At 33.8% G+C, this 24,819-nt stretch overlaps 3 protein-coding genes across 10 annotated transcripts in view; 1 reads left to right on the plus strand and 2 right to left on the minus strand.

Moving 5' to 3' along the window:
• The window catches only part of fnbp4 (formin binding protein 4), a 28,317-nt gene extending 17,165 nt beyond the window's left edge, over window positions 1-11,152 (minus strand). For both annotated transcript variants that reach the window (XR_012399806.1, NM_001305621.1), the window contains exons 1-7: window positions 10,954-11,152; window positions 10,349-10,429; window positions 7,990-8,111; window positions 7,722-7,881; window positions 7,485-7,629; window positions 3,960-4,056; window positions 3,552-3,881 (exon numbers count right to left, since the gene is read on the minus strand). Coding sequence is in view for 1 of the 2 variants with exons in the window: in NM_001305621.1 (NP_001292550.1) it covers window positions 3,552-3,881; window positions 3,960-4,056; window positions 7,485-7,629; window positions 7,722-7,881; window positions 7,990-8,111; window positions 10,349-10,429; window positions 10,954-11,074 (1,056 nt within the window). In the remaining variant the exon portion in view is untranslated. The remainder of the gene's footprint in view (window positions 1-3,551; window positions 3,882-3,959; window positions 4,057-7,484; window positions 7,630-7,721; window positions 7,882-7,989; window positions 8,112-10,348; window positions 10,430-10,953) is intronic.
• A 3,762-nt stretch (window positions 11,153-14,914) lies between these two features.
• Window positions 14,915-17,115, minus strand: lrrc10 (leucine rich repeat containing 10). The gene is given in 2 exon segments (NM_001009559.1): window positions 14,915-15,794; window positions 17,023-17,115. A coding segment is annotated over 1 exon segment (810 nt). The 5' UTR covers window positions 15,771-15,794; window positions 17,023-17,115; the 3' UTR covers window positions 14,915-14,960.
• A 4,148-nt stretch (window positions 17,116-21,263) lies between these two features.
• Window positions 21,264-24,819, plus strand: part of cnot2 (CCR4-NOT transcription complex, subunit 2) — a 35,045-nt gene continuing 31,489 nt past the window's right edge. The window contains exons 1-2 of one of the 7 annotated variants that reach the window (XM_073941640.1): window positions 21,264-22,277; window positions 22,371-22,490. In XM_073941640.1, the coding sequence (XP_073797741.1) occupies window positions 22,383-22,490 (108 nt within the window). In that variant the 5' untranslated portion in view covers window positions 21,264-22,277; window positions 22,371-22,382. The remainder of the gene's footprint in view (window positions 22,278-22,370; window positions 22,491-24,819) is intronic. The other 6 variants (XM_068217296.2, XM_073941642.1, XM_005163111.6 and 3 more) reach the window with 6 other exon arrangements.

Consider the following 24,819-nt stretch of genomic DNA (forward strand, 5'->3'; position numbering starts at 1 on the left):
GTGGTTCTGCATACAGTGACTTTATCTTGCTGGAGTTTAATGCTGTTTTAATTTACTTCAGGACGCATTACTACCGCTCTGTAGGTCTATTGGAGAAATTAATAAATATTCCAAGCAAATCTAATAAATGTTGGAGACATACTACATAAATGCACTAAATTGCATTTCAGCAGCATTTATTTGAGAGTGTGCAAGAAGATCTGCGCTTAAGCAGTGTAAATTTGAGGGCGTGCAAGAAGTTTTGTGCACAAGCAGAGGAAATCGCCGCGCAAGTAAAGAGATTTGCATACTCATAAATTCATGCGATCTCGACTTGTAATACTGCGCTCACGACATTTCTCCATTTGTCATTGAAATAACACCATAGGTAGTTGGTTGATTTGTGTAAAAGACCTGCCACCACAGCTGGAAAAAATCCTAGAGGAAACACTGATTTTTATTTTATAGTTTCAACTTTAGACACCACATGCTCAAAATCATTCCGTAGATTTATTTATTTTTGTTTATTCAAACGCCTACGCAAAAATAGTCAAGCCAAAGAATAACAATGGTTTGTTTGTAATAATACATACACATTAAAATTAGAAAATACCAGTTTGCAACCTCAAGAAGCATAACAAGGTTTTTCTTTGCTCTAAATCATTGGAAGTGTTTTAGAGCGAAAGTCTCAACCCAATTAGGATAATGTTACCTTTACTGCTTTATCAATTTAAAGCTGAATCTGATCCAAAAAAAAAAAAAAATAGCCAAGCTCAATCTATCAACTCTGCTAGCATGACTGAAGCAGAATGTAAACAGATTGGTATGTTTTTACTTTACAAAGTAGTTTTGATTTGCACCAAAAACACACTGTGACACCAGAACATAGCGGTGGCAATAACAATGCTACCGCAACTTTTTAGTAAAAGTTGAACCTGTGTGTACATTACCACTGTAATGAACATTTTCCCACAAAGTGAAACAGATTTGTTGCGGTGTGTTTGAACAAAGCATTTTAGGAAAGCACGAAAGACATATTTTCAAAAAACAATATCTCTTCGGGTTTAAGAGTACAGATCCCAAACATGCACAAGTCTCCAAAATTAATTCTCCAAAGACGAAAGAAAACATGTCATATGGCCATGACAATAGCTATGTTTGCTATAATAATGATTAAGGGTGTCACGATCCTCCAAATTCTCGATTCGATTACATTTTCGATTCTGAAGGCACGATTCGATTCGATTATGAATAATTAATTAATGACCAATTAATTATTTGTAGCCTACCGTTTAAACTACCTGACCTGCATGGTCTTTGTTTTACCCATAAACAAATCATACAGTAAATGAATAAAGGCAAGATACACACATAATTATCACCTGTCAATCACTTTTTCTGTGGGACTCGTGAATAGGCAGTGATCTGTGTCGTTATAATGGCGTCGGTAAAAAGAGGCACAACCAAAAATGACTAAGTACAAGTGAGTGAAAGATTAAAGCAGTCCTCTGACTGCCTGGACCTGCTGTCTCGAGCGCATGGCTGTGTGTGCGTCTGTGTCTGTGTGGTCACGTGATGTGCATTTTCACAGGTAGAGAGGAAGGAGGGCTGCTCAGAAATGCTACACGCCACTGTGGATGTCAAATCGTTGTCATTCTAAAATGCCATTTAAAAACAAAGACAGTGTAAACAGGGCCTGAGTGTGTACTTTTCGCTAGAGGATGTGCAACGGGGGTGGGCGGAGGATCGCTATGCCGGTGTTGTCTATCAGACCAACCGTACGTAATACGTATATAGCAGAGCTTGCAAAACTGTGTTTTTTTTGTCAACAACACGAACGTTGTCAACATAACTCACTGGAAATCCAAAATGCTTACACACTGGCGACTACATTGAAAGAGGAGAGGGTTTAAGTTCTGTCAAAGGTCTCCTGCTTCTGCAGTTCAACAAGCACTTCAACAAGCCTGTTATTTTCCCGCTTGACAAGCCAAGCTGACGTGACATGGGGGCGTGGCAGCATTGACGATTCTATTTTTTTAATTCGATAATCGAAATTGAGCATTAATTTCAGTCGATTTCGATTAAAAAACGAAATCGTGACACCCCTAATAATAATATTATAAATATTATAATAATAATCTTTTAATTTGATAAGATGCACAAACTACGAAGGAAACACAAATTCCAGTATGTGCTTTAAAAAGGTCATGTCGGCGCAATAGCCTAGTGGCAAGTGCTAGGCTTGGGCGGTAATACAATAATATGGTATACCGCGGGATCTAAAAATAGCAGCATGTCAGTTTCAATACCGTTAAACCAGCATAAAAAACAGAGCACTTAAATAGGAGACCAGTCTTAAATAATAAATATTATTTTTGAATTTTCTCCTTCTCACTCACGGCAAGATTTGGCGAGAGAATATCAAGTAAAACTGGCCTCAGAAAGTTTAGTTTAGTCTGCGTCAAACCTGCAGGACAATATCAGGCTTTGCTAGACGCTGGTTATTTTACCAACAATTAGTGTCACTAGTGATAACCTATTGCAGATTTCAAAGAAAAATCTTAATATTAGAATAGTAAACATAAGCTGCACCACAATAGATCTGATCAATGTCATAACGAATGCTCAAATGTAGCCTGGTTTACAGCAAGCATGCATGTTTTTAGTTAGATTGTGTGGTCTGTCAAATATAGTAGGCCTGTAGGTCTCTTATTTATTACTAAAGAAGATAAATTATTTGAGTTTAGCACCAGAGCTATAGAAACAGTATTATGCTTAGAAAAAAATTAATAAAAATATATAAATAGCACAGTATCGGGATCAGATCTGTATCGATCGATACTCAGAATTTTGGTGTTGAGATCGGATCCAAAAAAATGGTATTAGTGCATCCCAATTACTGTTTTTTTTTTTTGGAAAATCTGTAAAATAATTGTTTTAAAAAATAAATAAATAAATCTGCAATGATTTTAACATTGTTGTAACTAAAAACAATAACTTTAACGTTTATTTAAGGTTTACAATGCGAATGAAATTTGATTCATTTGTTTAGTAAATATAGAAAGTCTCTCATAAAAGCCAGAAAATGTCATTTTACAAACTGTAGGGCAAAAAAAAACCTAAAAACATTTACATATTAAACAATAATAGAAGTGAAAACAATCTAAAATTGGAGTATATTAAAACACAAATTTACATGAGTAAATAAATGAAATTAAAAAAAAAAAAAAAACGGCTAAAAATCTACAGATTTCAGTGTTCACAAATTCCATAATTTTTCATAATTTCTATTTATTTATACCCATCAAAAACAGCTTGTTACCTGGATGTTGCAAACTAGCATTTTCTCATTATATATTGTTTTATGTATAGTCATAAACGCACTTTTGTATATTTAGAGTTTTTTTTTTTTTTTTGCAGTTTACTCCCCTTTGTTCCTACTCATTTCGCCCCTAGGCAAATGATTCACTATCTTTAAAAAAAAATGAATAAATAAATAAAAAAATTCACAGAAAAGAAGTTACATCTGCACAGCAGAATAAAGTGAACAGGAACATAATAGATGAACTCACTTTTTTCCTCTCGAGTGCCAGTTCCAGTTCCATGGTGTCTTCTTCTTGTTCTTCCTCCTCCTGGTCAGAAGATTCAGCTGACTGGTTCCTGCTGCGTTGGTTATTCTGACTCTCAGTGTCCCGGATCGCCGGCGAGTCTAAAAACGGAATGGTGTCTTTCTCTTGCTCCGGGGCGGCCTCTGGGGTCTCCTCCATGCCCAGCGTCTTCTTTCGCCACTTCTCCTCTGCCTCCTTTACCTCCTCTGGGATGAGAGGTGCGAGGAGAGTAGCTGCCACCCCTCTCCGCTCTTCTTCCTCGCTGGTCAAAGCCACAACACTCTCGATTACATCCTGTGAGGATAGAGAAACTAATGACCACTTATCTTATGTAATAAAGAGGTTAAGTTGGGCCGAAAAAAAAACACCTGCCTTCTTTTTGAGCTCTCTCTTAGCAGCAGGAGCAACCGCAGTGGATTGCGGTTCAGGATAACTGCTATGAGCCACACCATTGCCATTTACAGATGAGCTGTAAAAAAATGCATTTAAAGCAGAATGAACATATAAATACATTGAACATAAAATATTATATAGCAACATGTATATGGTTAGCCCTACTTAGTTTTTTCGCAACTACAAATAATTGACTGCATATCTAATGCAACTACATGTATAATATGGAGAATAAAATAGTGTTGCTTATTATTATAAAAAATATGTTTAATTATTATAGGTTAATATTAATAATACAATAAACAGTAATACAAAAATATACATTTACAAACCTGATTCCAAAAAAGTTAGGACACTGTAAAAATTGTGAATTAAAAAGGAATGCAATAATTTACAAATCTCATGAACTTATATTTCATTTACAATAGAATATCGATAACATATCAAATGTTGAAAGAGAGAATTTTTTATATTTCAGGCCAAATGTTGGATCATTTTGGATTTCAAGACAGCTACACATTCCAAAAAAGTTGGGACAGATAGCAATAACAGGCTAGAAAAGTCAAATGTACATATTAGAAACAGCTGGAGGACCAATTTTCTACTTATTAGGTAAATTGGCAACATGATTGAGTGTAAAAAGAGCCTCTCAGAGTGGCAGTGTTTCTTAGAGGTTAAGATGGGCAGAGGATTACCAATTTCCCCAATGCTGCACCAAAAAATTGTGGAGCAATATCAGAAAAGAGTTTCTCAGCAAAAAATTGCAAAGAGTTTAAAGTGATCACCATCTACAGTGCATAATATCATCCAAAGATTCAGAGAATCTGGAACAATCTCTGTGAGTAAGGATCAGGGCCAGAAAACCATACTGGATGCCCGTGATCTTTGGGCCTTAAAACGCCATTGCATCACAAACAGGAATGCTACTATAATAGAAAACACAATATGGGCTCAGGACTACTTCCAGAAAACATTGTCGGTGAACACAATCCACCGTGCCATTCGCCGTTGCCAGATAAAAGTCTATAGGTCAAAAAAGAAGCCATATTTAAACATGATCCAGAAGCGCAGGCTTTTTCGCTGGGCTAAGGCTCATTTAAAATGGACTGTGGGAAAGTGGAAAACTGTTCTGTGGTCGGACAAATCAAAATTTGAAGTTCTTTTTGGAAAACTGGGATGCCATGTCATCCAGACTACAGAGATCAGGGACAACCCAAGTTGTTACCAGCGCTCAGTTCAGAAGCCCGCATCTCTGTTGGTATGGGGTTACATGAATGCATGTGGCATGGGCAGCTTACACATCTGGAAAGGCACCATCAATGCTGAAAGGTATATCCAAGTTCTAGAACAACATATGCTCTCATCCAGACGTCGTATCTTTCAGGGAAGACCTTGCGTTTTCCAACATGACAATGCCAGACCACATACTGCATCAATTACAACATCATAAATGCATAGAAGAAGGATCCATGTACTGAACTGGCCAGGCTGCAGTCCAGATCTTTCACCCATAGAAAACATTTGGCGCATCATAAAGAGGAAGATGCGACAAAGAAGACCTAAGACAGTCGGACACCTAGAAGCCTGTATTAGACAAGAATGGGAGAACATTCCTATTCCTAAACTTGAGCAACTTGTCTCCTCAGTTCCCAGACATTTGCAGACGGTTGTAAAAAGAAGAGGGGATGCCTCACAGTGATAAACATGGTCTTTTCCCAACTTTTTTGAAATGTGTTGATGCCATGAAATATAAAATCAACTTATTTTCCCCTTAAAATTATAATTTTTTGCAGTTTAAACATTTGACATGTCATCTATGCTCTATACTGAATAAAATATTGAAGTTTGTAGCTTCCACATCACTGCATTCGGATTTTATTCACAATTGGTACAGTGTCCCAACTTTTTTGGAATTGGGTTTGTAACTTGTTTGTTTAGAACCAATTTAAAACTTTTACCTTCAATCCAAATTATACAATTCAAAATTAACTAAATGTGCAAACCCTTATATGCACACATATTTATTTATATTAAATTCAGTTTATTTTAAACTTTTTTTTCCATACTTAACAATTAAAATGTATTTGAAGAAATATTACATAACTACATCATGCTAACAGTTTCTTTTGTCATATTATAGGTAGGGTTGAGCGATGTCGACCAATTTGGCATCGTACGATGTCTAATATGAAAATTTGCGATGGACGATGGCATCATCGTCATTGGCGACAGTGAATTAATTATGAATAGTTAATTCAGTTATAACCACTTAATTATTTGTAGCCAACCGTATTACTACCTGACCCACATGGTCTTTGTTTTACCCATAACCAAATCATAAATGAATAAAGATAAAGTACACGCATAATTACCACCTGTCAATCACTTTTTCCGGAGGACTCGTGAATAGGCATGAATAGGCAAGAGTGATCCGTGTCGTCATAATGGCGTTGACAAATTTGGTTGGTAAAAAAGTGCACAGCCAACAGGAACCAGCCAACAGTATCTGAGGTTTTCGCTAAAATTACTAAGTACAAGCGTGAAAGTGAAAGACTGAACCAGTCTACTGACCCAATGACTGCCTGCAACCGCTGTTTGCAAGCGCATGACAGTGTGTGTGTGACTGTGCCTGTGTTTGTGGTCACGTTGTTGTCCGTTTTCAGCAGTATGTGGAAGGAGTGCTAATTAGAAGTCCTAGGTGAAACGCCAGAGTGGATGTGGATCACTTTCGTTCTAAAATGGCATTTAAAAACTAAGACCTATTAGTGTAAACAGGGCCTGAGTGTGTATTTTTCGCGAGCGGATGATCGCGATGCCGGCTCAGCATCGTGGTGTCTGTCGGCCATCGGCGATGGCATCGTCTATCGGCCCAACCCTAATTATAGGCCTCCCATAGTAATTCAGGATAAGAGTTTATATTTTTACATGTTCTTCAACAAACATATAAACATTACCAAAAGCTCCACATCAAATATTTTTAATGCCATGTCAGCAACAGTAGCTTTCATGGCAAACTTATTTCAATTATTAATATACAATTAAAAGCCACAAACAAATTGATTAGATTTAAACAAATTAGATGGGATTTTTAATGTTAATGCATGATATAAAAATGTTTTAAAATGTTTACTATTTTGCTGAATATCTGCTTGAGGAATTTTATTTAATAAAAGATTTCTCCAATCATTAAAAGTAAAACAATCCAATAGAATGTGTCATTTTAGAATGAACATTAAATTAAAAATCACTTTGCTGAATATCTCCTTGAGTGAGATAATTACAATTCAAAAATGCAAAAAAAATTGCTGTAATTAAGAAAGCAGGATAGTCAACTAGAATGTCGAATTATGTAGAATAAACACTGAGAGGGTCTTCACTTCTGAACAAACCTGCATATTGCAGCTTAAATGTATTAGTTTCAGCTATTACATACTACTAAAAATGTATTCCTCACTAGACTGCCAGCAAAATGTCTGTTTGGCAACCTCACAATCAAGAACTGACCTGCCAGAGTAATGTAGATTCTGCATCTGGTCTGCCAGGTAATGCGGGAGTTCCCAGGCCACCTCATTGGTCTGAGTATTCCAATAGTAGTAACAGCCAGTATTTTCATCCCATACCTCCTGCCAATCCCCCATCTCCAACCCAGCTACAATATTGCAAAGTACAGGAAAACAAAAATTAGGTTTAATAATTTTTCACTTGCATTATAAAACAAAACCAGTTAACTAGAAATGTCACCTCCGGCGAGGGAATATTGCGTGTTGTATTGAAATTCTTGTGCAGGTCCGTTTTGAGCCTGAGGGTCTGTTTTGGGTTCGGGACGAGGTGGAGTTGGGACTGGTGCACTCGGCTCGGTACCAGATTCATCCGTTGGTTGGGTTGTAATGGCATCAATTTCCTTTGGGAGAGACATACAATATGTCTCATGTCAGTAGAAAATATAGACAGGTGTTTATGCGCACAACCAAATGTATACACGCTAAAGTAGATTTAGAACCTCACTCACCGCCATAAAATTGGCAAGTGTGCTATCAATGTCTCCAGACTGGTTATGTTTTGCTTTAGAGGCGTTTTCCACTGCATCTTCATCTTCGCTGTCTTCATAAGCTCCAAGTAGAGATAAACCCTCTACAGAGATGACAAAATTATTTTTAGCACACTATAATAATTATGATAAATATATTGCTTTATTAAAATGACACAAGCAAATGTGCTAAAATAAATACATACCAGTGCTTCCCACACAACAGACTTTACTTGGGCGGGCTACCCAGGCATATTAACGGCCGCCCGAGTATATTTCGTGACACTTTTTTTCTATTATTATAAATCTTTTATACTATTTTGTATCTGCCCAATATAAACAAACATCCGCGAGCGAATAGTGAGAAATCATCTCTCCTTTACCCATTTCATACTGCTTTTTCAGTGTGTGCAAGACTGTCAACACTCCCATAGACAGTCTCACATGCCTTGCAGACCCATAGAGACCCGCAGCTTTTTGTGTCCGGCAGGGATTTTTAAATTTGGCCGGTCGGGATTTGGTTTTGCTTTCGGTTTCTAAGCTGTCGTTAATTTTATGGGCACAGCTGCAAGAGTGAGAGAAACAATAAATAATGAATTCTTTAATCTTAACGGCTCAGAAAAACTTTACTAATTAGTCGAAGAGGACGAAATTACATCTAAATTGGCTGCAGAATATTTGTACATCAATAGAAACGTTTTATTCTTGCAATTATTGTAATTTTTAGGGAATGTTTCTTTTTATTCCTTTTTTCTGTCGTTTGTTTCTTATTTGCTGTACATCTTATTAATTTTAATGGTGTCAATATATTACATAATTTATATATCTAAAATGTTTTGGCAATACTGTATAAAATGTCATACCAATAAAGCCACCTCTTGTCCGTTTTTCGAACGTGGATTACTCAGTTAGCTGGAATTGGTTACTGATGATTTGACACGATCCAGGATCGTTTCGTTGCTCAAAACTTAGGCTGCTGTGCCATCAGCCAATCGTTGCATTGCTGATCTTGATTTCGAGGATCGATAGATCTGGCCTTCACAACACACACAGCGATCTCAGATCAGTTCATCCAGACATTTTAATCTGATTCACAAACTTGTTTGAAGAACCAAATTAGCCAAAGATCAGTTATCAAGATTAAAAGATCCAGGATCTGCCAAATTATCTTAGATCATTTAAGCGAGCTATGAAAAACACTCTCCTGAACTTGAATGAATTTGAATGAGATTTTACCTGTAAGTGGCTCCTAAATATCATTGAAAAAAGAAACAGCGGATTTTATTTTTTTTTTAACAGTCTTTTTATTTTACTTTAAACCATTAAAAAAAAGTTTAAAACAAACAAAAATAAAAAGTGTTCAAAATCGAATTATCTTTTGTGTCGCATACAGTTAATTTTTTATGTACTTTAGGTAAATGGTGTGTTTCAATCTAGCTACCACCATAAGTATATTTCAAACCTGTAGGAAGCACTGCAAACTAATATAGATATAAAAGTAAATATAATATATATCACAATTTTAAAAATATGTTAACATTTGTATACATCAATACATTTATTAATATATAATAATATACTAATTAAAATGTTACCTTGTGTGTGTGTATATATAAAGTTGAAGTCAGAATTATTAGCTCCCTTTGATTTTTTTTTTCTTATTTCAATATTTCCCAAATGATGGTTAACAGAGCAAGGACATTTTCACAGAATGTCTTATTATATTTTTTTCTTCTAGAAAAAGTCTTGTATTATTTTGGCTAAATTAAACAAGTTTTTTTTTTTTTAAACATAAAGGTCAAAAGTATTAACCCCTTTAAGCTATATATTTTTATATAGCCTACAGAACAAATGATCATTATACAATAACTTGACTTATTACTACAACATGCCTAGTTAACTTAATTAATCTATTTAAGCCTTTAAATGTCACTTTACGTTGTATAGAAGTGTCTTGAAAATTATCTAGTAAAATATATTATTTACTGTCATTATGGCAAAGATAACAATTTCTAATAAATCAGTTATTAACAAATGTGTTATTAAAACTATTGTTTAGAAATGTGTTGAAAAATATCTTCTCTCCGTTAAACAAAAATTGAAGAAATAAAAATAAACGGGGGTTAATAATTCTGACTTCAACTGTATATGTTTGTGTTGTGATAGACAGACAGACACAGACAGACAGATAACGATAGATAGATAGATAGATAGATAGATAGATAGATAGATAGATAGATAGATAGATAGATAGATATGTTTGTGATTTAATTAAGCATGCAATACATACAGTATACATCCTTAACGTTAGTGAAAATAATGTAACGTTAGTATAACTCACGTGTGGCCTTCACAGCTGGTGTCTTCATGACTACATTAACGTTTGCTTCTCTCTGCCCATCAGTGTTTCCATCGGTTTCGTCTACAGAAGAAAATAAACAGTTTGTAACGTTTTATTAAAACACTTAAGTTACAACCAAACTAAGCTGTGGCTTTTAAGGTGACAGTGAATTAGCATGTTGGCTAACGCTTTGTCTGAAGCCCAGCGCGGCTCACTCAAAATACGGCTTATAAACGACTCAATCAACAAACAAACATAATATATTACAATAAACAGATAAAATGTGAATTCACGCTTTTTACGTCATAACTTGCTTGACAAGCTCTATCCGTAAGCACAATTTTCGGTTCGTCGGTAATGGTGGCTAATGCTAACTTGACATACGGTAATTCACAAGATATGACTGAACCACAGTTTGTATTAACATTAGATTTTTAAAACAAACAACATCTCTTTATTACGATTAGCCAAATGACTGTTTTTATTAATTAAATTCATTTTATAATCACTAGAGCGCTAATTTTTCCAAAAATGTTTCATCTAACGTTAGCAAGCTAAGTTACATTGTGTATTTGAATCCATCTATAGATCGCTTCCTCTCCCACCTTCAGATCCAGAAGCGGCCCCGTCCTCTCGAGCAGTTCCTGTGGCGCTGCGGTTCGGTCCTGGCGGTGAAAGCTGTAATATGGTTCTCCTGCCGGTGCCTGCTCGAGTCTTCTTCCCCATCACTGCTGTAATAACGGAGCTCCGCACTCAATCACAGCCCCGTGTGTGGAAGCGATCGGGCTTTCTTTCCAAATGGCTGATTGACGCCGTGCTCTTCAAAATAAAAGCTCTTGCGTAACTTCAGCGTTTTGGCTTTCTTCCTGACAAATATGTTCACGAGAATGCTGTTGTTGTAACAGCTGGATATAACGTAAAATGTATTTTTTGCAAGAAAAATATAAGCCTTTTATATGTTATTATGATTAAGAGAACAACTTTGAATTAAAATTTCGCGTAGACCTGCTGCGAAAAAAATATTATTACTATTATTATTATTATTATTATTATTATTATTATTATTATTATTATTATTATTATTCATTCATTCATTCATTTTCTTGTCGGCTCAGTCCCTTTATTAATCCGGGGCTGCCACAGCGGAATGAACCGCCAACTTATCCAGCAACTTTTTAGGCAGCGGATGCCCTTTCACCCGCCATACAACCCATCTCTGGGAAACATCCACACACACATTCACACACTCATACACCACGGACAATTTAGCCTACCCAATTCACCTGTACCGCATGTCTTTGGACTGTGGGGGAAACCAGAGCACCCGGAGGAAACCCACGCGAAGGCAGGGAGAACATGCAAACTCCTCACAGAAACGCCAACTGAGCCGAGACAGCACTACCTACTGCGCCACTGTTATTAATATTATTATTATTATATTATAATAATGATTCGTCTCATCATAAATTAATACTAATTCCACTGCTACAACTATAGCTAAAAAATGTTAGTATTTTTTTTGTAAAAATATCAGTGTTTATATTGTAGAATATATATTATTTTCTTAATAATAGCAATAGTTTATTAGTAAAGATATTGGTATAATTATTAGATAAGTCATTAGATTTTTATAAAACACTATAATATAAACTTTAATATAAATATCAGCATGTTTATGTTCTTTACATTAATATTCGTTGAATATATGTGGGGTTCTTATGTATGTACATTTATTTATTATAAATTTCATTAACACTATTATTTTATATTAGCCTATATATATTTATTTTTTATTATACCATTATTTTAATAGCCTACATGTTCATACTAATATATTACTCATTAAAGAATATAATAGTAATAATAATAATAATAATAATAATAATAATAATAATAATAATAATAATAATAATAATAATGATAATAATAATAATAATAATAATAATAATAATAATAATAATAATAATAATAATAATAATAATGCATTTTATTTAAAGGTGCCTTTCTGGAAAATTAAGGACACCGTATAGTAAAACAAGAACAATAAAACAACAAGAGAAATAATGTAAAGTGTCCACAACAACAGTTCCGATACAATTAAGCTTTAAGTAATACTGAAATAAGTAAACCTAAAACTAATTGATTTACAAATATAAATACTGGGGCGATGCAGTGGCGCAGTAGTGCTGTCGACTCACATCAAGAAGGTCACTGGTTCGAACCTCGGCTCGGCTCAGTCGGCGTTTCTGTGTGGAGTTTGCATGTTCTCCCTGCGTTTGCGTGGGTTGGTGCTCCGGTTTTCCCCACAGTCCAAAGACATGTGGTACAACTAAATTGGGTAGGCTAAATTGTCCATAGTGTATGAGTGTGTGTATGAATGAGTGTGTGAATGTTTCCCAGAGATGGGTTGTGGATGGAAGGGCATCCGTCCTTCTGGATATCTGGATAAGTCGTTGGTTCATTCCGCTGTGGAATTGACCCCGGATTAATAAAGGGACTAAGCCGACAAGAAAATGAATGAATGAATGAATATGAATACTGTATACAAGCTTAAACACAAAACGTTAAGATATTTTACATTTAAGCATTGTCATTATCATTGTATTTATTTAAACACTTAAGTGCACAATTCTGAGCAACATTTGATCGGTTATTATGGTTCAATCGTTCATAATGTCTTCACAAAATGTTCAACCTGTAAATTCAGTGAACGATATCCTGCTTTACTCCATATTACAGAGCAGGAGGATTGCAGAGGATGATTAAAACCTATTAAGAGCCTTACATCAAAATGGAGACCCAAATCTGTTACAGGAAACCTGCATTATTTATGAACAGGGGCACATAGTTAGAATTGTACAATTTATCATTGACACGGCCAGCCTCACTGATTCACTGAATCGATGTGCTACAGACTAGAACATGAAGAAAGAAACTTAAAAATAATATCACAGTAAAAACTGTAAGAAATTAACTAAACAATCAAACAAATAATGGCATTTAGCACACATATCTAATTTAGGATAATATAAATGTTGTGTTAATGAAAGAAGTATGTATAAAATACAATAAATGTGTAATGTTTCAATTAATAATGTTTAAACGTCTAATAAACAGTTGAAGGTAAATTTATTTGTGCTTTATTTGAAATTAAACAAAATAATTTTCAATTATATCCCAAGCGCTATGAAGAATTAAAAAAAAACAACAACAAATTTTAAACACTTTGAAAAATGTATTAGCTTTAATAACTAATATCTCATAAGTAAGTAGAAATTCTAATAAGAAATTCTAATGAATTATTGTGCAAGAAACTAGCATTCAGCTTAAAATGTGATTAAAAGCTTGGTTAGGCAAATTAGTTAAGTCACTGAACAACAGTTTGTTCTGTTGTTATTTTATTTTTTTTAATTCATAAAGAGGCTGATAAAATTGGCCCAAAAATATATAAAAAAAGTTAACGTTTTTTTTTATTCTAGACAAATTAAAAGAAATATGATTTTTTTTTTCCTGAAGAACAAAAATAGATTCATGGGGAAAGTTGTTTTATTAAAAATCACTTGGAGATAATTGAAAAAAAAAAATTTAAATAAAAATTTTGACTTCAACTGAGTATACGAATTATTTATTATCTATATAAATAGTTATATTGATTGCTGAACAAATATTAACGGCGATTAATCACATCCAAAATAAAAGTTTGTTTTTACATAATATATGTGTGTGCTGTATTCATTATGTATAGAAATATACACATGCATTCCTATATTTGAGATAAATATTATTTATATTCATATACAAAATATATATGTACATTATATAAATTATATATAAATTTAAATATCTAATAAAAATGGTGCTGTTACAGTTTAGTTTTTATGTTAGTGTAACTGTAAAAAAAAAAAAATCAGTAAATTTACGGTTAAATTCCGGCAGCTGGGGTAAAATACTGTAAAATAACACAAATTAAATGACAGCAATTTACCAGACATTTAAATTTAAGGAAATTTCGGTAATTTTTGTAATTTAATATTTGTTATTTTACCTATTATTTTAAGGGGGGGTCTGGCATCTGGCACCCTAGCTAATGGAAATAAACCGTAAAATTACAGATTTTTTTTACAGTGTATACACTTAAATTTCTGGTAAATTTCTGTAATTCAAAATAAAATTCTGTAATTTAACGGCCGTTATTTTACGGGGTTTTTTTCCGGCACCCCAGCTGGAATTTTTTTACAGTATATATATACTGTATGTATATATATATATATATATATATATATATATATATATATATATATATATATATATATATATATATATATATATATATATATATATATACATATTATACATAAATATTATACATAAATAATAAACCCACATATCTTATGTCAAAACAAACGTAATTAATCTTTGCCCAGCACTTTTATTTACATTCAAATATGTTTCATTCTGCTTCAAAAATCTATCAAATATTTGTCGTAGATTTTAGACAAATTATAAAACATACTACTTTTGTAAAAAAAAGAAAAAAAAAGAAAACAAACAACATATTTTCATCTTCCTTCAGTTCCATAAAACTATGTAAAAACAAAAGTCACTAATTCACTCATTCACTTCCAGTGATCACCGCAGCTTTCGCGCTTGCATTGGCAACCTTTCCATCCCCTTCTTCTTCCTCATCATCACTGCAGTCAGCCCATCGGCCCACCCGTCTCACACCTTCGGCCACCACAGGAGCATTAATGCAAGGATTGTGGTCGTAGATGACAAGCTTCAAGCCTCTTAAATGGGTGAGCGATGGAAACTGACAAATGCGATTGCGGTCCACATCCATCACCTCCAAGTAATGCATCTCCAACAGCACAGGAGGGAAGTCGTTTAACAAGTTCCCAGCTAACCAGATACTGCGCAGCTCTTCCAGTCGCCCGAGCTCGGCGGGTAAACTCCGTAGCTGATTGTAGCCTAAATGGAGCGTCTTGATGTTGGGGAGCTCACATATTACTTGAGGGAAACTGGTGAAACAGTTGGTCTCCAGCCACAAGGTTTTCAACTCTGTGAGTTGCTGCAGTTCCTTTGGCAAACTGTACAGTCGGTTATTACCGAGGTAGAGGATGTTCAGCTGAACGAGGCTGCATATGACCAGAGGAAGCTCCTCGAAACAGTTGAAGTCCAACGCTAGAAGTTGGAGCTTCTGCAGGTTGCGCAGCTCTAGTGGAAGGTTGCTCAGGTGGTTGTCGCTCAAGTAGAGTTTGACGAGTTCATCAAAGGCAGAAGCTCTGACTGGAAAGCGACGCAATTGTCGACTGCTCAAGTCCAGAGTACGATCTAGGGGCATTTCCTTTAAGTCGCCTACTAAGAAACGTTGACACCTCTCAGATGGCACAAAGGCTATGGCACCGCGTACAACATTTCCCATCTTCTTGGCCCAAAATCATGGTCTCTGGGGAAAAAAAAATGTTTTTTAAATTTTTTTTTTTAAGTTACAGAAAGAGATTTTTCAAGCAATGGTGTACACCGAGGATTCTGTCCTGCTTTCGGATACCTAAACCAAGTCTTGATGTTTATTGATGTCAAAAAACCTTCATATCAATATGACATCTTATTGACATCTAAAATTGGCATCAGGAAACACGTTACAATTGATTACAGGACTGTTCTATAACAGTTGTCAATTTGATGTCATTTTGACCAATAGGTAAAGGCAAATTTGGAAATGGAAGGTTTTTATTGATATTGAAAGTTCTTCATGTTTTCATCAATGCCAAAAATTAAAGTCTGCATGAACTGGAAGTTGCTGAGACTTTTATTTCACTATGTTAATTTCCTTTCAACTGAAAAAGACAGTTAAGAGGATGGGGCTTACTTTTTGTGCATTATTTCCTCATTCCTTGTTAAGAATATTGCGGCTGAATACATCAAACTGACATCATCAGTTTCCAAACATGTAAATAAAAGATTTGCCAAAACAAACCTTTTTTTGGTGGATTCATTTAAGTAAATATGTATGCTAGTATTTTTTTTATTATTATTTGATTTAAAAATAATTTTTTTATCATTTAACACAGACTTTCCTTAGTCTGAAGAACATTTTAACCTAACATTTAACCTAAAGAAGGAACTTTCTTTACTGTAAAGAATTGTTTTTTTTGTTTTTTTGTTTTTTGTTTTTTTGCAATTGAAAGGTTATTTTTTAAACCTTTTTTTTCCAACTTGGTAAGTTAAAGGTCTTGACAGAATCATTGATTGTCAATAAAGAATTGTGGATCCAAAGTATGGATGTTTAAGGTTGTGTATGTAACCATTAATTAATGAGGAACGTTTTCAGTGAAAAATAAATCCTCAGGCTAAAGAACATTTTCAAAATTGAAAAGAGTTTTTTGACTATAAAAGCCCTTTTCCACAACGAAAGGTCTATACTACATGAATGTTGAAGGATCTTATTGCAACTACTGTCATTGCCAATGACTTTTATTTTTAAAATGCAAAACAACTATTTCTTGTTCATCAAAGAACCTTAAGAGAACAAATCTTAAAATAGCATTACAGAAGAGCATTTTAAAAAATCTAAATTTTGAACCTTCAATGTTGAAGGTTTGTCAAGATTATAATGATATGAATCCCCAGATGAAGCAAAAATGACAAAATATTGAACAGGTCTTCCTTCTTACCAGGTAGCCAAATTGTTGATCTTCATTACTTCAAGTATTTTCATCTCAAAGAAAAAAGAAAACTGGTGGCCGTGTGGTGTTTGATGCTCCTGTGTTCTGCTGACACCTCTGCCCGGCTAGTTGCTGAGAGCACCCCAGATGACATCCAGCTAGCTCCTCCCCATCCCGCTAAATGATTTCTTCCAGAGCTGGAAGGTGGAGCTGTGACAAACCTCAAGGTGTCGTGTGGAAAGGAATTTGAGGGTCATCTATTTAAGCTCTTATCTCAGTCACAAACTTATACATAACTGTGAGCACTTCAAAGCACCTCCCCAAAGATAAGACTCACTTGGTTATGGTGAGCCAAGCCAGCAGTGGCTGTCAAGTGTTCGCTCTGGAAAGTTTTAAGAGTTAGAATGGAAAATATGTTTGTCCAATCATCAGATGAAAAATGTTATTGTACATAACTTAAAAAGGTTCAAAACATGCTAAAAATATATACAGAGTACCAAATATTGTGTCTATATTTTATTTAAAGTAGTTTTGGGCTATCACAAAAGCATGTTTTTTTTTCTTTGTCTGGGTCTTTCAATTGAATAATAATAAAAACATTTCTTCTATAGTTGTGTTCTTGTCTTCATTTAACATAGTATATATGTATGTTTGATTTGTTTATGTATTTATGCACGGTAAAAAATGTTCGGATCCACACAGTTGATTTTTGTTGGGACAACATAAAGGGATTAATTAGCTTATTAGTTTTTCAAATTTAAGTGGATTGAACATAAAACTATTAAGTTGTCCCCCCAAAACCTCAAGAATTGTGTTGTTTCAGCTCATTATAAATAAGTAGTTTAAACAAACAGCAAATGTAATTTACTCCAAAAAAGACTTTTGCTGCTTGTTCAAATTATATTTGAAAATGAGTTGATACAACCCAGTTTGTGGAGATACCTTAATTGTTTTATGTTCAATCCACTTAAAGTTGTAAAAATGATTAAGTTAACCTAATTGATTTGTTTTGGTACAACACAAAGGAGTCGTGTGGAACTCATGTTTTTTTACAGTGTTTTTTTTGTGTGTGTGTTAATGTCTTGATAAAACGTTAGGCCTCCATTGATAAAAAAAATATTTAAAGATGATTCCTTGGATTTTCTACATTTTTTTTAAGTTAGGGGGTTGTAAACAATTGATTTAGGCTGAATTTAAACAAACAAATTAAGTTGAACATTACAAAATGTTATTTGTTTGATTAAATTCAACACATATAAAGTGTTTGCAACAATTTTGCAGACTTATTTTTTTTTCACTGAACCACATACACTGATATTAATAAAAAGAAAGATTTATTAGGTGTGACGTCAGAGGACCAAAATTCAATGTCTAGCAGTGTCTAAGGACAATGTTTTTTTGACATCCAATAACGACGTCAAATGACGTTGATATTAAGTTGATTTTAGGTTGTGTTGGAAAGTGACCAAAATCCGACGTTGAGTCAACATCTTAAACCAACTTCTGACATCAACATACTGACATTTTTATATTAGGTAAGGCAACCATCATCTGATATCAAGCTGAAACATCGTTAGACATTGATATTTGGTTGATTTTAGGTTAGATGTCAGGTTCTGACATCAACCCGATTTTCATTTCCAAATGCAACGTCCCTGTGATGGTAGAGCATGACGTCAATCTGAATTTATGTTGTAGCCTGGTGGGTAGTTTGATAGTCTGTTATTTCAATCATCATCATCATCAAAAAAAAAAAAAGTATGATAAATAATAGACTTTTTTTCACATTGACCAGATACTGAATTTTTTTTAAGTTTTATGTCAATATGTGTTATTAAAAGTGTAATGTTTCACGTGAGTGCAATTTATTATCCTTATTAATAATAATATATGAATAAAAAACAACAATAGACAATAATAATAGCACACTTTTTTCTTTAAATGTGTTAGATGATGATCTGTCAAAAAAAAAATTTTATATATTTTTTTATATATATATTTTTTATATATTTTTATATGTTTAAGAACATTTTGAGGACTACTTTATATAAAATTTAGCTCCCTGTCAAAATTGAATAATGCTCTCTTATCCTTAAGCAGTAAATCACTTGGATGAGTAAATGCAACACTGGATAATATTGCACTCACAAGTCATCCTTCACATAATTCATGTCTGAGCTACTTAGTGGACTATCAGAGAGGCTTCTAGTAATTCAGACTATTGAGAACCCTTGAGTGCAACCCTAAAGGCCTGAGTACCTCTTCACAATGTAGAAAACAGACTGATTGTGACAAATGGGATCAAGTCAGTTAAACGATCAAGTCTAATGATGTAAACTTTGAAACCTCCAAAGGCTATTAAATCGTTTATTCTATGAGGTGTTCAAGTGGTTGACAAGAACAAATCAAGATTAGAAGATTTATTTATGTATACAAAAGCCATTTCACTTTTAGCCATTATTAGACATAAAAAGGATGTTACTATATTATTTTACCCTGTGCTTGGCTGCAGATGTGAAATATACAATGTAAGAGTTTTGAAACAGAGTCAGGTTTTGCTTGACTCATCACTTAACAGTCAGATTTACAGTCTCAGCACAGACCTGATCACTGAAATTTACACGAGAGGGATCACGTTCATATACCAACTCCACCCATGAACAGTTAAAATCAAACGATTCAGGTAAATTTACTTCATATAATGTATGTACTGTTAATCTTTCTTTAAACAATAGAGGGTTTGAACTTACAACCAGTTTTGGTTAGTTATATACAGCCACTGACTATACTCGGATGTAAACAACAGCATGGATTGTATGTAGTATTGAATATGATCTGCCTGTTTGTGTTGTCTAAAATGCAGAAAGAGATCTGTGGAAGCTGTTAAATAGGGACTTAGAAGCAAGAAATTATCATAATTTGACAAACTGGATTTAATAGGTTGTAAATATAGGCATGAAGAGCACTATTTAAGATATTAGTCTAATAATTGACACTATTTATTAACTTTTTTTGTTCCCCAGACAGTTTATTTTTTTCTTCTGCTTGATTTGTTATACATTTTGGCATTCTATAGTACTCTAAATGTCTTTTTCCACAGTTCACCTGATTAGCACAGCTCAAAACATGACAACTGTTTATCATTTTCAGTAGCAACAGTCAGCAAAATATGCAAGTTTCATTTGGTTCAGTGGCATTGTTTACATTTTGTGTGACCAAAATGGCTGACTGATGATGCGTCATGAAAGCACTATAGCTATAGATAAGTAGTTGTAAGTTGCTGCATAAACTCGGCTAGTTTTATAAAGGCATATATGGCAGAAGCATACATAGATAGAAAGGTTTTTAATGCATTTAGCATCAAATCGCTAACACAAAAGCTTATGCTGCACATCAACAGCTTTGAATTTATTAGTAAATTTTATTAGTAAAATAAAATAGCTTAAAATTAGTTCAATAAAAACACTTCATGTAATAAAATATCAGCCTATATGGCTGATATATATTTATATCAGACATATTATATGCAACTGCTATGGTAAAGGCCCGTTTACACCAAAAAGAATGATAGCAACAACAATATTACATTAGCACCCACCAACACACAATATCTTTTTGTTTAATAAAAATAAGGACTTCATCTGGATTGTTTGTGCTTGTTAAAGCAGGATGGATTCAGATTGCTCGACAAAGTTTTATTTGATAAAAAATAAACTAAACTGATTTTTATATCGTTCTGCATCATGCGTCATTGTAGTTGGGATAGATAAGCTCTCCTAGTCTTTTATACTTTTAACAAATTTTGGTCTGAATCATTATTTTATACACTCTTTGGTGTGAATGAGACTTTAAATATTTTATTATAGGCCTACCACCACTGTGCAGTAGCCTACAATTCAGATGGACAGATTATGAACTAAATATGCTATATTATAAATATTATGTAAGAGACTGTAAACTATTCTGTATTCTAAGCAAGGTTTGTTGAATAATATAGTACAAAAATGATATAAAATATCATATTACAGCATATCAACTAAGATAAAATAAAACTATATACCAGCTAGGCTGTGTTTGTGCTATAAAAAGAGTGGCTACAATGTAACACTTTCAATCCATTATAGCATAATGCACATCTCAAAAGTGTCCTGTAGTATTTGCAACACAAATTTTTAGTCTAGAATGAAATAAACCGCAGGTCAAGGGGTCAGAGGGTAAAGGCTATTCCCCAGCATTCTCGCTTGTAGGATACACAGCCATCTTGGATCTGCGAGGAGAGGGTAAATTAATGCGGTTAGTCAATTCCTTTTTCACCAAAAAATACATTGCACGGCAGGGTTCGCATCGCACATACAGGGCCAAATGAACGTTTGCAGCTTTGTGCGTATTTCCAAGCAGATATTTAGGTGCTGAGTGAATGCATTGACACGCTTGCACGGCTTTACTGGTTTCTGTTTTTGTTCTGAGGCCAGAGTTAGCCGACTAGCGCTAACAAAAACAGACAGCCGATACTGAGGCCTAAACCATTTAAACAGATAGATACCTGTGCTGTGCATGTCTCGACCGCTGTTATAAAGCTAAAACATCCGGTCTAATCTGGGCTAACAATTTCAGTATGTTTAGGTTTTGATTGGAATGTTTAGTTAAGCCTAAATGTCTTATTTATAGTTAACGTTAGCAGCTAAACCGCTAACGTCAAAGCTAACTAGCCTGTATGAATTAGAACATTTCGCTTCATGCCATTCATTATTTTATTCCTTTCTCACTGGAATTGGGCTCGTAACGACTTATCATTCAGAAACGAGCTTTAATGTTATTTAAAAAGTTACGATATTTAGAATTGCGAGTGCTGAAATGTCTGGCTAGTAATTGCTGTTTCTTCATGGATTTAGCTGGTGTATTAAGCTGATTTTGTGCTTGTTGTCAGGTGTCAGTTTAGAGAGCGACATTTGTTTGTTTTCCAACCACGCGACAAGTATCTGCTTTGTTTTGAATAGATGAAAACATTATTAATTCAACAACGCACCGCCATAACAACAGTATCCACTCATAGCATGATGCTGTTCGCGAAATTATAGCAAAGTTTTATCGTGGACATCCTTAATGCAAGACTTTGTTTGACAAAAGACCCTGTACTTTTTTTCTTAATGCACTTTAAAGCGGCTTATATAGCCTTGGGTCTTGTTCTGCAGTGGTAATTCATTATTTATTACTAGTTCTCAGTGTTGCTGTGTAGAAGAACTTGTTTTTGATGTTCAGCTGATGTGAGCAAAGATAACTTGCTATGATTTTGGTTTAAAAGTAGATTCTCAGGAATGAAGATATCTTGTTTTTAACCATGTCTTCTTCTTCTGTAGGTGACAAACGGAATGTTCGGTGCAACGAGAAAGAAGTTTGATGGGGTCGAAAGTGACTACCCTGATGAGAGCATGTACTATAACCAGGCATCTATGTTCCAGCATCGATCGGAGAAAGACGTAAGAACAGTTTGTCATTAGTTGTGAATTATGTCTGTTTATGTTGAATGAAAGCCTTCTAGCAATTCCATGCAAACGCCAGCCTTGCCATAAACCAAAATAGTGAAAACCTTCCTAATTTTTTAGTACACTGTAAAAATTGCAGGGTTCCACACAATTTATTAAACGCAAATAGATTAACGCAAACAATTTAAGTTGATTTAACATAAAGCAATTACGTTTTTCCCATAAAACTCAAGAGTTTTTGTTTCGGGACATTTTAAACAAGTAGTTTGAGCAAGCACCCAAAATAAGCTTTTGAGTGTTCTGTAAAAAAAAACCTCCATCAATGTTTTTAAACTATTTCATTTGATTTACCAAAGTCACACACGTGGCAATTTCACACCTATCACATTCATAATAGGGAGATGCTACATCCAGGATGTTGTTTTTATCCTTTTTAAAAGCAAAAATTTTAAATAAAATTATTTTTATTTTTATTTTTTGTTCAACGAAGAGACCACTCTTATCTTTTTGATTTTATATATATATATATATATATATATATATATATATATATATATATATATATATATATATATATATATATATATATATATGTATGTGTATATATATATATATATATATATATATATATATATGTATATATATATATATTTATATTTATATAGTTTTTTGTTTGTTTGTGCATTTTAATTCACAGAGTTTCAATGTTGTAACCTGTAAACTTGCATACTGTTTTTGGCCTCGTTCATAACACGTGTTCATTTCCATCATTTAAAGTATAAAACATGTTTATAAATCAATATTTTTTTAGATCTTTTAACTCTTTGGTTAGTTTTTTCATAATAAGGACTGCGCAATATTAAACAAAACTAACATAGTGCGATATATAATGAAATATGACCTTTTGTATTATTTATTTCTGTTGGTGACATTTAATTGTTAGAATATTTTTATAATTATAGAAAATCTGGTAAACTTGATCTGTTTTTTTAGCCATGACATAGCCAAAGAAGCTGAAATGGCAATGAACTCAAAATTCTCTCTCTTTATTGCGATATGAATACAAATTAATCATTTTAGATTAATTAAAATGATTCTGTAAGGGAGTCAGTGTTTCCTCTAGGATTTCTTCCAGCTGTGGCGGCAGACTTTTTACACAAATCTGCTAACTACCCATGGCATTATTTCAATGACAAAAGGAGAAATGTCGTGAGCGCAGTATTAAAAGTCGAGATCGTATGCAATACGAGCATTCAAATCCCTTTGCTTGCGCGCCGATTTCCTCTGCTTGTTCACAAAACTTCTTACACACCCCCTTAAATATATGCTGCTCAAGCGCAGATCTTCTTGCGAACTCTCAAATAAAAAGCTGCTGAAATGCAATTTAGTGCTCCCATTTAGTATGTCTCCCAACATTTATTAGATTTGCTAGGAATATTTATTAATTTCTTATTAATTAATTTAATCATTAATTTATTAATCTAATTTCTAACAGAGCAGCATTAATGTGTCCTGAAGTAAAGTAAATCGGCTATAAACTCCAGCAAGATAAAGTCATTGCATGCAGAACCACAGACCTTTATCTATAAATAAAGTTTAATTATGAAAACTGTGTTCATCTTAACTAAAAGCTACGCAGTGTTTGCTGGCTTTACGCATCCCGCACTGGTCAGTCAGTCAGCAAAGGGTTTAACAAATAACGCACCGCACTGCTATGGTTACAGAAAAGTTTGCGCTGTTATAATTCACTTACTTTTTAATACATTTTGGTGCAATAATAACACGCTATTAAAAACAACAACAACAACAACAATGAATGAATGTTTTGAATGATAAGCTGTAATGTAGCTGTGGCAGGATGCATTTTGCTGTGGCTCCCCCCATGGAAGAATGAATGTAGCAGAAAAAAAGGAAGTGTATATGTATAAAATATCTACAAGCCTAGATGAATTCAATTAAGAAAAAGATACCAATTAAATAAACAGCATTTGATTGTTTTCTGACAAGTCAAACTCAATTCTGGTATACAGTAATTGATTAATCAAATGTAAAATAGTACTGCACAGTCTTTGTTTTTAAACAATTAAATAGTTACTAATTTGTTACAATTTCTTGGGCCTGAATGCTTTTAAAACCCTTACACAATCACAGGCCTCAAAAAAATACTTGCGAAATGGTAAATTATAATCCAGACTTAACATTGGGAATGATCACATTGCGATATCGATGCTGACATGATATATTGTGCAGTTCAATCCAAAATGCATTTTTTTTCCAGATCTGATAATATGAAAAATGTTACATTGTTAGAATTGCATTTGCA

The sequence above is a fragment of the Danio rerio genome, chromosome 25 (genome assembly GCF_049306965.1).
Source record: "Danio rerio strain Tuebingen ecotype United States chromosome 25, GRCz12tu, whole genome shotgun sequence".
In the NCBI taxonomy this organism is placed as follows: Eukaryota; Metazoa; Chordata; class Actinopteri; order Cypriniformes; family Danionidae; genus Danio; species Danio rerio.